Raw genomic sequence first — 15,193 nt, 5'->3', positions numbered from 1 at the left:
ATTATCAATACAGAGCCCAATGCCACCATTGCCACCAAGAGGATCCATAAGGAGGAACCTAAAGATCCATAGGAGAAGTGTCTCTTCCACTCCTAAATGTGGGTAAAGGGCTCCCCACTATAGTTCATTGTCGACAATAGGATCCAAAAGAACTTCATTTCGGTATAGGTCATGAAGCATCTAGGCTTACCAACCACAAAACATCCACAACTGTACACCATCGAGTGGCTTCACTAAGGACAGGATGTTGGCGTGAGCCAATAGTGTCACCTTCCATATAGCATCAAGCCCTTCACAGATGAGGTATTGTGTGACATTGCTCCCCTTGAAGTTTGTGATGTATTATTAGGACCACCATACTTGTGGAAGCAACATGTTACGTATGAATCAAGACCCCGTGTTGTTATTGTTACTTTGGGAAATAAGTTGTATAGGATACCAGAGGTAGAACCGCTTATTGCCATCTCTTTGGTTAGTGCAAAACAATGCAGTAAGGTCATTTCCAAAACCAGGAATTTTTTTTTCCTGATGATACACCCTCAAGGAAAGAAGAATATAGTTGCCATGACCTCTAGATAGGGCCCCTCCACACAACAACTACAGATGGAAAAGGTCATGGAGGAGTACAAGGACATCTTCACCTCCCCTGCAAGGGTTCCTTTGCACTGCCAAGTGAAGCACTCCATCGATATAACCCCAGGTGCGCCGCTGCCCAAAGGACCAATCTATTGTCGCTCTGTTCTAGAGAACGATGAAATCAAGAGGTAGATTCAGGAGCTATTGCAGAAAGGTCACATCTGTCCGAGTGCATCTCCCTATGGAAGCCCTATCATATTGGTACAGAAGAAGGATGGGAATTGGAGACTCTGTATTGACTATCATGCACTGAATAAGATCATTGTCTGTAATAGGTACTCGATCCCATGGATTGATGACCTCCTGGACTAACTAAAGGGGGGAAAATATTTCAGAAAGATCGATTTGAAGTCAGGATATCACCAGGTACCAATCAAACCCTCTGATGTGTGGAAGACTGTATTCAAAGCCAAAGAGGTCCCTTTTGAATGGTTGGTTATGCCTTTCGGATTGGGGAATGCTCTTGAAACCTTCATGAGGATAAGGGATGAAATCTTGCTGCCATTTACCAACTCATTTGTAGTGGTATACTTGGATGAAATCTTAATCTTCAGCCAGAGTTTGGAAGAGCACCCCAACCACATCCGACAGGTTCTCCAAACACTGCTGTAACATAAGTTATGTGCCAATTTGGAGAAATTCACCTTTGGCATTACCCAGGTTTAGTATATGGAATACATTATTGATATAAGGGGGTGCGTGTGGGTCCAGCCAAGATCCAAGTCATTCGGAATTGGCCATCTCCAACCACTCTGATAGAGCTCCATAGCTTTCTAGGTCTTGCCAACTTCTATCGCAGGTTCTTATTGGGATTTTCTCATATCATTTGGCCATTGAGTCATGTCACGAAGGGAGGAGGGAAAGAAAAATTCTTTTGGTCTGAATCTCAATAGAAGGCATTCATAGAGTTGAAAGATCGCCTCTTCTTGGCACCAGTGCTCGCATTACCAGACTTGCAACAACCGTTTCAGGTCGAGACAGATGCCTCTGACTACGCTATTGGGGAAGGCATTACTCAACACGAGAATCCGGTGCCATATCATAGTGAGACACTTTCAGACACTGTTCGAAATTATCCCACTTATGACAAAGAGATGTATTCCATTGTGTAGGCTTTCCGACAATGCAATAATTAAATTTTCGCGAAGGAAATGGTTGTCCACACAGAGCACCAACCCTTGCAGCTCATACAAACACAAGGGAAGTTGCAAAATGATCGTCGTCAGAAGTGGTCCACATACCTACAACAGTTCCATTTGAATATCAAGTATAAGAAGGAAAACATCAATAATGTTGTCGATCACCTTAGTCAACCACCAATCATGGTGTTAACCACCGTGCTCAACTCTTGTGGGTACGATACTTCTCATTGGCCATTTCTCTACAAAAGAGACTGAGAATTTGGCCACACATACCAAACACTCTTAGAGGGTCAGCATGTTTCAGATTTTTACCTCCAAGATGTCTTGTTATGTCACCTGGGTCACCTTTGCGTTCCTTTAAGCAAGTGTGCCAAGATGATTTGTGAAGCACAGTACACTCGGGTTGTTGGGCATTTCAGGGTCGAGAAAACCGAGGAATCTTTAACATGATGTTGAGAAGTATATCAGATCATGCACTGCTTGCACCATTACCAAACTGACCATCAAGAAGCAAGACCTCTATACGTTGCTTCCTACTCCTAGCTGACCTTGGGAATCCATCTCCATGGATTACATGTCAAGCCTTCCTTCCACTAAGCATGGAAACGACTGTGTTTTTGTGGTCGTCGATAAGTTCTCGTAGATGTCCATTATGGCGGCCTGCAAGGAGAATATCACAGCAGGAGCCACTACTAAACTCTTCTTTGAATGAGTGTGGTTGCACTTTGGGATCCCACAGTCTATTCTCTCAGATCGGGACAGCAGGTTCCTCAGTACATTTTGTTCCAGTATCTGGTCGATGTTGGACACCAAACTCACTAAGTCCAGAACCTTCCATCCTAAAACTAATGGCCATACATAGGTTGTCAACAGGATGGTTGTACACATTCTGCGCATGTACTACTCAAAGCATCCACGCACATGCGACAACAGCCTCTCGTATGTTCAGCATAGCTACAATCGGGCTCTCCACAAATCGACTAGCCACAACCCTTTTCAGGTGGGCTTGGGATTTGAGCTACTATGTCCCACTGATGTGGCCATGCCATTTGCAGCTACTCACGCAGATTCGTCTCATGCCCAGTCCAAAATAAATAAGGCAAACAGCTTCATTGAGCACATCCAACATATTCACGAGCAGGTCCATGACATTTTGGAGAAATCAAATGCCAAGTACAAGCAGCGACATGATCAACATCGGGTGCCACACAATTTTCAGGTGGGCGACGAAGCCTAGTTGCATTTGCAAAATGAACGGCTTATCGGAGCCTATTGGAAACTCAGACCACTCTGATATGGTCCTTACACAATTACGAAGGCTATGGGAGACAATACATTTGAGCTCAACATTCCCTCGTTCCTTGGCCTACACCCAGTCTTCAATGTGGACCGCCTTTGGCCATACTTTCCACCATTACTAGACACGTCTGACATTGCAGAACAAATCACACCCACAAAGTAAAATCCAGATTGCATGGAACAAGCTGCAATTGATCGGATCATGGACACATAGATCAAGCACACTTGCCAGCAGAATATCCTACTGTATCTAGTTGTCAAAGTATGCCAACTCCTTCACTAGGGCAAGTGGCTCACAAGGGACCAAGTCCAACAGAAGTTTGCTCATCTCATGGAGGAACTCAAAAAATTGGGGACCATTACTTCCTAAGGGGGTATGAATGATCCAGATGGATATTGGTGGCCACCCACAAAGTCCACTTGGACCCCCACCATTGTTTCTTTGAGCTTTTTAGTTTCTTTAATTATAGCACAATTTACTATTTCTAGTAGTTTCTTGGGTCCTGAACTTCCAGAGCCTTTTTTAGTCCCTCAACGATGTTTTTTTGGAAAACTAGAAGCAACATGGTTCCATGGACAAATTCTCCTCTTCCCAAAGTTGTAGTTCTTGTATAGATCTTTCTAACAAGACATTGTGCGTGTCAAACAAAGGTCGTATGCCAAAGTTACGACCCCGGGAAGTTGATGTACCAATTTACCCAAATGGGGCTCATAGTTTGGCATTTCAACTTCTAGCGTTAGGTTTTTGGATCTTTAGGGTTTTCCATTGTTTCTCAACAATAAATAGGCCTTCGAGCCTCATTGTAAGACAATTCGGAGGCATGTAGCCGCCACATCTCTTCTAAGAGATAAGCTATGATCACCGTAGCTAATTTATTTCCATTTCTATCTGTAAGCATATTTCAATATTTTACATTAACGAAATGAAGTATTATTTACACTACATCTCTGTGTTTATGGTTATATTTGTAATTTGTTGTGTTCTTATTTAAATCCAGATCAAATATCTAGATATAAAATTATGTTGCACTAAGTTCTTCTTCTAACTCAGGATTTTCTTTTTCCAAACTCAGGTTTAAATCTACTAGTACTTCCATAATTTTCTCTAACTTCATATTTACATATTCTAACATATAAAAATGCTCAAAAGACTTTTGACTCAAATCATCTAAACTAGAATGCAGTCCTGAAACATGAGATTGTACTTTCAACACTTCTTGTGATAGGTCATCTAAATTATGTGCTACACACGTTAGCTAATAATTGTTGTAGTTGTGAAGCCTTATAATCTCTTGAGGCTTCTCATCTATCACTTTCCTCTAATGTAGGAAATCCACATCAGCTACAACATTCCCATCTTTGAATTTTTGTACAAAATTGCTAGGAGCAAGGCTCCTTTCTGGGGTAGAAGCTTTTCTAAATCTTCCCTTGCCTTATCTCTAGGCAGTGTGTATCTCATGAACTTAATATCTCTCAGAAAGGAAATCCGTAAACATTCCTAACATTCTATATGTTGGCCCAAATGTTCCTCTTTCAAGGTGGACTCAGGTCTGTGAAAGAATTGAAATTTTTTATGATCTGAACTTAGACTTCTAGAGGCAATACAAAACTTGCATTGAGAGGGTGATCCATACTTGTGTTTTTGTAGATGCCTACTGAGGTCTGAAGTATCATGGATTCTGAGGGAGTGACTTCTAAGATGGATTTTGGGTAATGTGGTTTCATTCCTTAGTCTAATGACTGGTCCTCTAATAGACATAGAAGTATACAATATTTTAGGTTCTAGAGTCAGAAAATACCTTTGAGACAATCAATCGTATTCTACAATCCCTTCGTCGGAGATTTTTAATTGAGAAAACCCTATTGTGATAGGAGTGACATTACTAGGTCCAACCATGACTCCTTCAGATGTGTCTCTCTGAGTAAGTTGAGGATTGAGTGCTGACATAGTTTTCAAGACAAATCGTAAAGAAACAATGGAATGTAACTGGGAAATATCAGATTGCTAGGTCATATTAAAGCCAGAAAAATGGATGTGAACTTGGAGTAGTTCATTAATATGGGGATCGGTTAATGAAACTTGGTAATGTGGGATGATAGTTGACCAAACTTGACCATTGTGCAAAGGGGCCTAAAAACAACCTAACAGGGCATCAGTAAATTGATTATGGCGTAAATCAATCACACAAGCTAAGCGAAACACATTCAAAGCAAGAAATTTAAACATTGGAAGGTCATAAATATTGTTAGGAGATATATGAGGAAGTTGCCAATTAGGAGTAGTGGTAAGTTCCTGAATTACTACTGTGGTATCAAACAAGGGCTCACATTTATTTAATATTGTTCCAATCCAACTAGTTTTCTTTGAAATTTTCATATCAGTAGATAAATCAAAACTACTTGAGGCCATTTCTTACTACAATTCACTACTCAATGTTGCGCAAGAAGGTAAGGAAAAGAAATACGCGATGGTAAAATACTATGCACCTTAGGAATGGGACTCCCTCAGAATTACAACACCTTCCTTTGGCTTCAATTATCTAGAGACACTGTCCAACAACAATCTTTGTTGTAGCAAGATTTCGTATAATGTCTTCACGCTACTAACCACATCTCGTTTGCTATACTGGTAGTTAATATGGCCTAGAATGTTTACTCAAATAATTAATATAACTCTGAGAATGAAAAGGCACAAATTTTATTAACTGATCGAAAATATTACAACAAATACATTATATATACAAAGATTGACTGTAAGCGCATTTATCGACCAAACTAAAATGGGAAAGCTAAAGCTAACACTATTTAGTGATCAAAAGCTTTTTGTCTCGTTACAAACTCAACGTATTACAATGTAATCTTTTGGTTCTGATACTAGAATTAGAGACTATGTAACATATATATATCATTATAATTTTAAATTATTTTAAAAAATATTGCTCAATTGCAATAATGGGAGTCTTTAAGTGTCAACTATCCTTGAGAGTATATGTGACTTTTTCTTAACACCTTTAGGTCATTCAGGTATAGGTACAACTTAATCTGGAGATCGAATGTTTCGAATGCGTTCTTTAATAGTAATGTTAAAATTAGAAATATAGAGAACATAGTAAGTGGACATTGGTGCACTTCTAATTAGGTTTCCATTAATTTCCTATTATATTATCATTTTATATTTTATGTCTCGATAAGTGAAAATCAATGTAGAAATGTAGATTAATTATGTAATTTGATTAGAAAGGGAAAATGTTATTTAAAATATTTATTTGTATTTATAATTTGAAATAGTAGCTTTTTTAAATAAAAAGAAAAGTTATATTTTTTAATTATTAAGTGTTTTGATTTGAAAGGTTTAAAAGATTTAAAATGTCTTTTTTAAAAATGTTTTTTTAAAAATGTTTTTTTAAAAATGTTTTTTTAAAAATGTTTTTTTTGGTTAAAAAAATGTATTAAACATATGATTTATATATTTTTTTATATTTTGAAGGAATAAATCAATTTTTCCACTAGATATATGGATAGGATTCTAAAAAATAATTAGATATTCAATGTTGTGATTAAAAAAATTATTTTTTCTTTTAGAACCAGTAAATTATGTGATCTAGTGTCCATCATTAGCTAAAGGAGATTAGAAACATACTTCGTCTATGAAAAACCAAAGTCGATATCCAAGTGACATTATCCATCCTCTTTGTTACATATTTCGATCCAAAACTCCATTGGAATATCCTTAGTAGAATAATCCTCAAAAAAAAATGTAGATGTCAAAAACATAAGAAATGGGCCTTCCTTCCCCTCGGCTTCAACTATATAATCATTCCATATGTGTTGTACACTAGCCTCCAAAATAAAATAAAAGAAATTGGATGGGATAATAGAGACATGAAAGAGATCCATCCATAAATTTGTACCATTATATATATATATATATATATATGTATATATATAATCAAACAACTCTTCCACAAGTGTTGTACTTTATCCTTCCAAGAAAGGAAAACTATTAACAACAAAAATGCAGCTAAAAATTTAAATGAACTTACATAATCATCCACATAGTATCAATATCAGTGAATAAAAAAATTATGTGTTTTAAATTGGATATAATTGTGCCCTAACATGAATTAATCAATATTATTATAATTTTTTTAATCAATATTATTATTATTAATAATATTATTATTATTAATCAATATTATTATAATTTTTTTTTTTAATTTATTGAAATAATACTATTTATAATCTAATAAGTTTCATTTTCACTTCATAATTTTATTAAATAAATATTAAAGGCCCGTTAACATATAATTCAAGGTGAGTATTTTCCACTTCTCTTAAAAGAGGGATTACTATGTTTCATAAATAATGCCCATGATACATCATAAACATGATTATAACCTATAATTGGCCCGAGGTTGATTAATATTTGAATATGCGGTCACTGTTATTACATTATTATTAAGAAGAGCCAGTACTGGATATAGAGTTAGTAGAATAACAGATTTGGAAATCAAACGTACTAACTAAATTAATTCAAATAACGTTTCCCGTGCATCTCGGGAAGAATGGTGGTTAGAGTAAAAGGGGTCGCACTATTCCATTTAAGCGACACGACGCTAGCCACTTCAACATAACTTATTCTGCAGTTTCCTTTCTTACTCATTGACTAGCTAATATTGAGGCGCAACGGAAATTACTACTGTTTGCTTCCTATTGATTGCGTAGCTGAAGCGGTGGGAAGGGCAATTAGTTGTAATTAATGGCCGAGGATTTTTGCAGGGAATTAATAGAGCAGGCTTCTATGGCCCTAGAGATGGTTTTTGGTAAAATTGAAACTCATAAAGAAGTTGCTGAAACTCATAAAGAAGTTGCTGAAAGAATTATAAAGAAGTTCTGAAACAAATGGAGAACCAAGAAATGGTTGCCCAAATAAAGAGGGTGATCGCCACATCCCCTCACCATTCACAATTACAACTAGTTATCTATGGCCTTGGACAGCTGGAGCCAGTCGAGGAATATAGCCTGAGAGAGTATCACGGGCAGTGTAGTTGCACGCAGTTGGCTTTCGCCATTTTATTGAGGGAGACATTTGAATGGATTAATGATATCGTTGTGTTCGATCCAGAGCACACTGCATTCGACAAAATGGCCATACATGACCTCGGCTGTACTCCTCTCCATGTTGACGAACATTGCAAACGCACAGTCGATAGACCAACGCTATTTTTCATGCCTCACTTACCAGGTTTTCTCCTCCCGAATGTTTTGATTGCAAACAGCGCGCCTGTCAATTTAAGTAAGATTATCATATTAGGTCACAGTTACAGCGATTTTGATCCAATTTATTTCCATGAGAAATTTGAGAGCATTTTCAACAGCACTCATATACTACGTGAATTTCCAATGCGGGCATCAGATCAATTAACTCATATTCCTCAATCTGGGAATCGCAATATTCGGTCTAATAAGAAAGAATTGGATCCCGATCCAGTGATTAGCGGTGCATTTCGTTATCTAAGTTGGCATTTCTTCGCCGATAAGAATTTGAACGGCATTTGAAACCTCCCGACTTTAAGTTTGCACTTCAAGACTTTTCAGTGAATTTTCCCTGATTGTCAAGGCCAAGTCAACTGCGTCAGTATCGTAACTAGTATTTTCGCATTTTAATGTACTATTTTAAGTCTCATACTTCTTTACTTATGAAGCTCTTCCTGTCAAGTAACATAGAAAAATTAATTATATATAGTATTAGGAACTATATATATAATTTTAGATCGGGGATTTTAGGTAGTTATATTGTTATTCGTGTTTATTATGAATATCAATCTATTTATAATAAAAATTAAAATATTTTGTTATAAGTTAGAAATAAATAATAATAAAATAAAAATAATTAAATTATAACTGTGTTTTAAATTATTGTGAGTTTAGATTATTTTATTTTTTAAGATTTACTAAATGTGGAAATGATTATTTTTTTTATGCAAATTTATTTTTGTGTCAAAAAATATTTGATCTTTCTCCACACTTGGTACACCTTAAGAGAAGATAGTATTGGAAATAAAGGAAACCATGTGATGAGAGATGTTACTATAAGGGATTCAATCTCCTTGGTGACATTAAAGAAATACAAAAGACAGAACTCATCAAACAAACCCATCCACATTAGAAATTACACCAGAGGAGACATGTTAGTCACTCAAACATCTTGTCCCTAGGTCCCACTGACATTTTAAGTGTCTTAATGCAATGTCACTCTCACGCTATATGCAAGAGAATGCGTAGGAACTCATAATTTCTTGCATAGGCCTCTATGCTAGAAATTGGACTTTTTTCAGTGGACTTGTGCCAACAACCTAGAGATTTGAGCCACTTTTGTAGCCCAGAATCTTGGCCACTAGTGCAAAAGTAAGAGAGCTTAGCTTTTAATATTCATAGGAAAATCCTACCATGTTCACAACTTCCATGTACCACTCGACTATAGACATGGATGAATCAAATCTATCTTTTAGCCTGTCACCCTTGTGCCATATTCCAAGCATGAATGTGGGATCTCATAAAACAACAAATCCAATAACAACTAAGGGAATCCAGAGGTTAAACCGCCTCAACCCTCATCAAATCATGATCCACAAAATTGATGCTCCAATCACAATCGATTCGAACTTGAGATGCCATCTAAAATCCATCACTATCTTTGAGGAATTTTATGTCTCTTTATCTCTCAGGCTTTACATTAATCCAAACTAGATCACTAGGCCCTAAATTGAGACCAGTTTCTCAAGCTTTACCACAATCTAAAATTGGATAACAAGGTCCTAAACCAAGACTTATCCATCAGGCTTTACCATGTATCCCACCAAAATCGGTCAAGGGATTCCTAGGCCTCTAGGAATGGAACATGAGACCACCAAAGCTCAAAAACTAAAATAGACATCCCAACATACCATGGGATCAGGATAAAGTAAAGGCTAGGCTGAAAACAATTGTCATAACCCAACAAAACCATGCCACTGACGGCAAGACAACCATATACAAACATGCAAAGCCATGTATGTTCGAACCAACTAGGACATCACACATATAATATGTTACCTACAAGTATTCTTGTTGAAGCTTCCTGATCCTCCTCTTCTTCCTTGATCCTTGCTTGCCTTCCTTTCCTTTTTCTTGCTTCTACTTCCTTGATCGAAAGCTAGAGTTCTCCAAGAAAACTCTAAGTGATGAAGAGTGATCGAGACAGAGAGAGAATAATGAGAGAGCACCAAACTTATACTAGCAAAAGGTTACCAACCAATCCCCATAATACATTTAATGGATGAGGCCTCTATTTATTCATTATTTTCCCTTCAATTTCCTCCTCACATGCAACCTATGACCTTTTACCTTGTTTTTCTCCTGATTTCTTTTATTTTAATAAATAAATGTGCCAAAAATACCTTTTCTCCTTTTAATGGCTTTGGCTCACCATTTGCCAATTTTCCAACGGACAACTAGTGATTCCCAGTAAGATATATTTGCCCAACATTCAACTTGGAATAAGTTTCCATTACCAATGATCCTATTTTTCCTTTATTAACTTTTATTATATGAACTTTCCATGACGGCTATTGCATAACCCTAGCTGAGACATGGATCATAAATTATCTTAATTGAATTTTTATGTGGGTGTTATTAAGGCGAAGTGTTGGAGAATCTAATTTCAACCACCTGCTTAGTGTTAAAATTGGCCATCCATACGTCCTACTTTAGTTTCACTTAGTTGAGTTTAGTAAAATTCACTCGAGTCATTTATTATTGTTGTTTTTAATGTAATCTTAGTTAACTAATCCATATTAGTGAGAAAAATAACTATCTATTCCCAGATTTTCCATTTTTGTGGGATATAAAAAGAAAATTATCGAACGTAGAAAAATAATGTGCAACAATTGCAAACCAAATAAATCTTATAACCAAACCAAATCAATGTAATTGGAAAGTCGTTCTTATTAGGTTGGTTTTTTTACTAAAAATATAGCTATATTAGAAAATTATTATTAATATTTACAATCTGCTCATTTGATGTTGATTTTATATTAAAACTGCGAATTTATTAAATGAACATTATTTTTATTTACAATCCACTCACATTTAAATTGAATGAGCCTAGGAAATCCGAGCACAACTAACACAATAAACAATTAATATTTTCATCTTTAGGTATATTGTAATTGTTATATTAATTGATTTTAAGTTTTGTATGGGCATAGTTCGTTTTGGAGATAAAAAAAATATAAATCAATTATAATAATGTTAGCTATTTTAGGTGTTAATTATCCGTGGCAGTGTATGTGGCTTTTTAAAGACCTTTAAGTAGTTAAGCTATAAAGAGAACATAATTGGGAGATCCAATTTATACCAGTTTCAAATGCGTTTTTTTAATACTGATTTTAAATTCAACAAGGGAAGCTGCATCGCAGCAAGTCCCTGCCAAGTTACTTTTACAAGTTAGTGCCACTGCATTAAAGAGTTGCCCAGCAACAATGTACATGAATCACTGTTAAAAAATAGTTAACAGGCTTTGGCCTAGCTGTAGAGCTTCTGATACAAAGTTTTGGTTGTGCGTAGTCTTCATAAGCTCCCTTGCCATGTCATGAGAAGAGATGACTAAGACGAGCTTGGAGCCGAATGAAAGGCATTCAGAAAATATCTCTTTGCTAAAGCAAGTTGAAATTATAAACTTTATGAAAAAACTTTCAAGGAGCTTAGCCATCATATGCAGGTAAACATTGAAAACATTGATGTGAGAGGTAAGTTTCAATATTCAAGTAAATTCGATATATTATATTAAGTTTCGATAGTTACAATTTAATGAAATCAACGAACCAAGGCAGGGAGGCTGCATCGCAGCTAGTCCCTGCCTTGGGGATTGGTTACATTCTCATTGCCAATAAAGCTTATCCGTTACAGAGTTTCATATCAGAACAGGACATGAAAAGAATAGACAAATCCATGTAAATCCTACTGGTTTCGCGATTCAAGGGAACTCAAAGATCTTTCAACACCTGAATCTAAGCAATGGAGGAACGTGAAAAATACTAAAACAAAAGATGCAAAATCAAAATGCAGTTTAGTGACAGAAGTCATACTTCTCCTTGATCTCCTTTGTAATGGTTTTAAGATGGTGCTGGTCAATATAGAAGGCGATGATGAAAACAGAAAGGTGGGTAAGTTGGACCGAAGTATGTGCTCCACTCGATTGAAACGCCCGATTATTATGATTATATTCAAACTGCCACAAACAGCACCAACTCCAGACTGTGTAAGCTAGGCAAAGTGCTTAGTGCTAGTTACTCGCTCCGATCGGAGTTACCACCTACCGGTAACTAGAAAAATAGACCGATGGTTGGAACTGAGAAACAATGTGACATACTGCCGCTACCTCTGCTTCTGGTGGTGCTGTTGCTACTACTGATTCTGGTTCTACCTGGCTAAAGCAAGCAAGAGCAAAATGGCTAGGCTATACAAACAGGGCTATCAACCTAGACACAAGCACTTCTCAGCTAGCACGGACCAACCGAGCTATCCACATCATTCCAGCGATGAACACCACCCAAGATACACTGGTCAAGATACAGATACCGGAATCAAGCAGGCAGTATAGACACCGCCAAGCTCACTAGATAAATGGATGGATACTGAGGAACAAAGATACCTTGATTAAGCATGCTTTGAGAGATGCAAGTTGATTTAGGATTCAGTTAATTTTTAAATTTCAAATCTCAATGTTGGATTCACACCCCGACCCTCGATTTCTACAGCGAACCAAAGGCCCATTGAGCTCGAGTTTTTCGATTATTCGATTAGGAATATGCGCTCCGTGGAATAGTTGCAATTCATGTAACTCCACCGCTTCTTGACATTATTTATCTTTGAGTTTTCGCACATGTCAAGAGGTTCTATAAATAAAAACAGTGAATTTATTAATGATGAAAAACATGACTGATGACGAGAATATGATGAAATGAAAAATTTAAAAAACAATATACTTCCCTATTCTGACGTGGACGAAGTCTATATGGGGCAACCAAATAACGTGTTCATAGTGCAAAGAATATCTCTAGTTGACATTATTAATTCTCAGCGATTTTTTTTTTTTTATGGTAACCTCTTGGGTGGAAATCTATTAAGATCCATGGAAGTTAAGTTTACATGATTTTGTAGTAGGTACCGATTACAAGAATCCCTTACCCTCTTTGTAATTTTTTAAAGAATGTTACAAAGCTCAGAAAATTCAAGCAAATCCCGCACTTTTCATGGTTCTCGTAATGCCTGCCACGTTTTTTCGTGCATGTCCTACACCCGTGTCGTTGTGTCGTTGTATTCGGAAGTCGATCCGCTGCATCTCATTAGACACGTCAATACCCTCCTTCGTCACCTTGAATTGTGATTGACTCTCGATATTTTCAGTTTTTCTTTGCAATCTGGGAGCAGCTAGGTTGAACACTGACTGAAATCCTAGGTAGAGGTTCTGTGTGTGCACTGTGTCTGCAATTTGAGCCTCGGAGATCGTGAGCTGTTACATGATGCATGTCTTTCGTTTGTCATGGGGTTTTTAGGTTTTTTGGACATGAAGGAAATGAGCAGAGAAATTCAATCTGTGGCAGTTACTGGGATGCAGAGGGCTTGCAAAGGGAGAGATTCAATCTGTGGCAGTTACTGGGAGGCAGAGGGCTTGCAAAGGGTGAGGAAGAATTAAGAGAGGAGCTAAAGAGGCAAATCCCATCTGGTGGGCAGTCCCCAAGTTTAGCTGGACAGGAGCAAAATGGAGAAAAAATGGAACCCAACAATCCCGCAGGTACATTTTGAGTGAAATCCATGGATTTGTAATCGTCCCAGTTTAAAGTTTTCCTCTCTGGGCTCTGTTGTTGCCTTGTTCTGACAATACCCAAATGCTCTGACTGACGAATTTTTGCAAAATATAGTTAGATGTAGTATAGTGCACAGAATGCCCAAATTACATGACCTAATGAAAATGTTTTGGACAATATGTATACAAAACCAGGTGATTTTTTTAACACCGGTACGTACCCTGAGAGTATCCACTGCCCATGGCGATTTGGCCAAAAAATGCAAGGCCAGAGTTAAGCCCACAGCAGAAGTTTCATGGCCAGCAAAGAGGATGTTGAGTATGAGATCCAGTATTTGTTCAGTCGAAAGCCTTCCATCATCCATGACATTGCTGAGGAGGTCGTCGTAGTGTATGTCTGGATGTCTTTTTCTCTCGTCCATGGCCTTTTTCACAAAGTCCAGTATCTTTACTCTAGACTGCCAAACAACACGAGAACTCTCAGCAACATAAAACCTAAATTGCTTAGCAACACCATAAATTGCTAAGTCCCTGTTTTCTACAGCACAATTAAAGAACTTTTTAGCAGTTTTTTGAGCATTAGCTTCTGGTGTAAACAGAATATTGCTGACATTGCTGGCTACTACATTCTCGTTCTCTCTGAAAAAAACATCTCTTTCTTTTGTTCTTGCATTCAACATTGGGCTGCGTCAGCCTAACTGAAAGAAAAGCACTTTCTATCATTCTAAAAAAACACTTTCTGTCATTCTATTTGTTCTGGGCAGTGCATTAATGAATTAAATATGCGCAGGTGGGCATACATAGCATCCCATTTACCTGGAAGAACAGATAATGAGATCAAAAACTACTGGAACTCTTGGATAAAGAAAAAGCTTGCTAAGGCTGAAATAATCTCAAAGAATATTGAGGCTTCCAAAGTACATAATAATCTGCCCCAGTTCTTGTTCGAAGAATCTGCAACTCTGGGTAACGAAAGCAAGCTGCTAAAGTCTGAGATGAATACTGATGGGCATGCAGCCGAGACAGTCTCAGAGATGGCCGAGTTCAGAAAAGAAAGCCTCTGCAACAAAACGGCAAGGATCTGAAGCCTGCAATGGGAAATCTCCAGACGCACAAAAGAGCAGGTGGAAAGCTCCAGACGCACAAAAGAGCAGGTGGAAGACGAAAGAGGGGATGACTTGCAGAGGTTTGGCAATTGGGTTGCTCAGCAGGCGATATTTATCGGTGCTCCAGAACTCTCCCGGGCTCGTACAGAGGCAGAGCAGGT

General features: G+C 37.4%; 2 protein-coding genes across 2 annotated transcripts; one reads left to right on the top strand and one right to left on the bottom strand.

Moving 5' to 3' along the window:
- The first annotated feature begins 7,979 nt into the window (after positions 1-7,979).
- LOC149170670 (protein SENSITIVITY TO RED LIGHT REDUCED 1-like) lies at positions 7,980-8,636 on the top strand. The gene has a single exon (XM_089425678.1). It carries the CDS (start codon positions 7,980-7,982, stop codon positions 8,634-8,636), a length of 657 nt encoding a protein of 218 aa, XP_089281804.1.
- A 4,588-nt stretch (positions 8,637-13,224) lies between these two features.
- Positions 13,225-14,310, bottom strand: LOC149170669 (steroid (22S)-hydroxylase-like). Its single transcript, XM_089427330.1, has 2 exons — positions 14,148-14,310; positions 13,225-14,017 (listed from the first exon to the last, which is right to left on the bottom strand). Exons 1-2 carry the CDS (start codon positions 14,289-14,291, stop codon positions 13,724-13,726), a joined length of 438 nt encoding a protein of 145 aa, XP_089283456.1. The 5' UTR covers positions 14,292-14,310; the 3' UTR covers positions 13,225-13,723.
- Positions 14,311-15,193: the final 883 nt, after the last annotated feature.

Source organism: Pinus tabuliformis, chromosome 4_2 (genome assembly GCF_031772625.1).
Source record: "Pinus tabuliformis cultivar Carrire ecotype Pingquan chromosome 4_2, CPIR1, whole genome shotgun sequence".
Taxonomy (NCBI): domain Eukaryota; kingdom Viridiplantae; phylum Streptophyta; class Pinopsida; order Pinales; family Pinaceae; genus Pinus; species Pinus tabuliformis.
The sequence above is the reverse complement of the archived record's forward strand: the minus strand, read 5'-3'. Positions and strand labels throughout refer to the sequence as shown.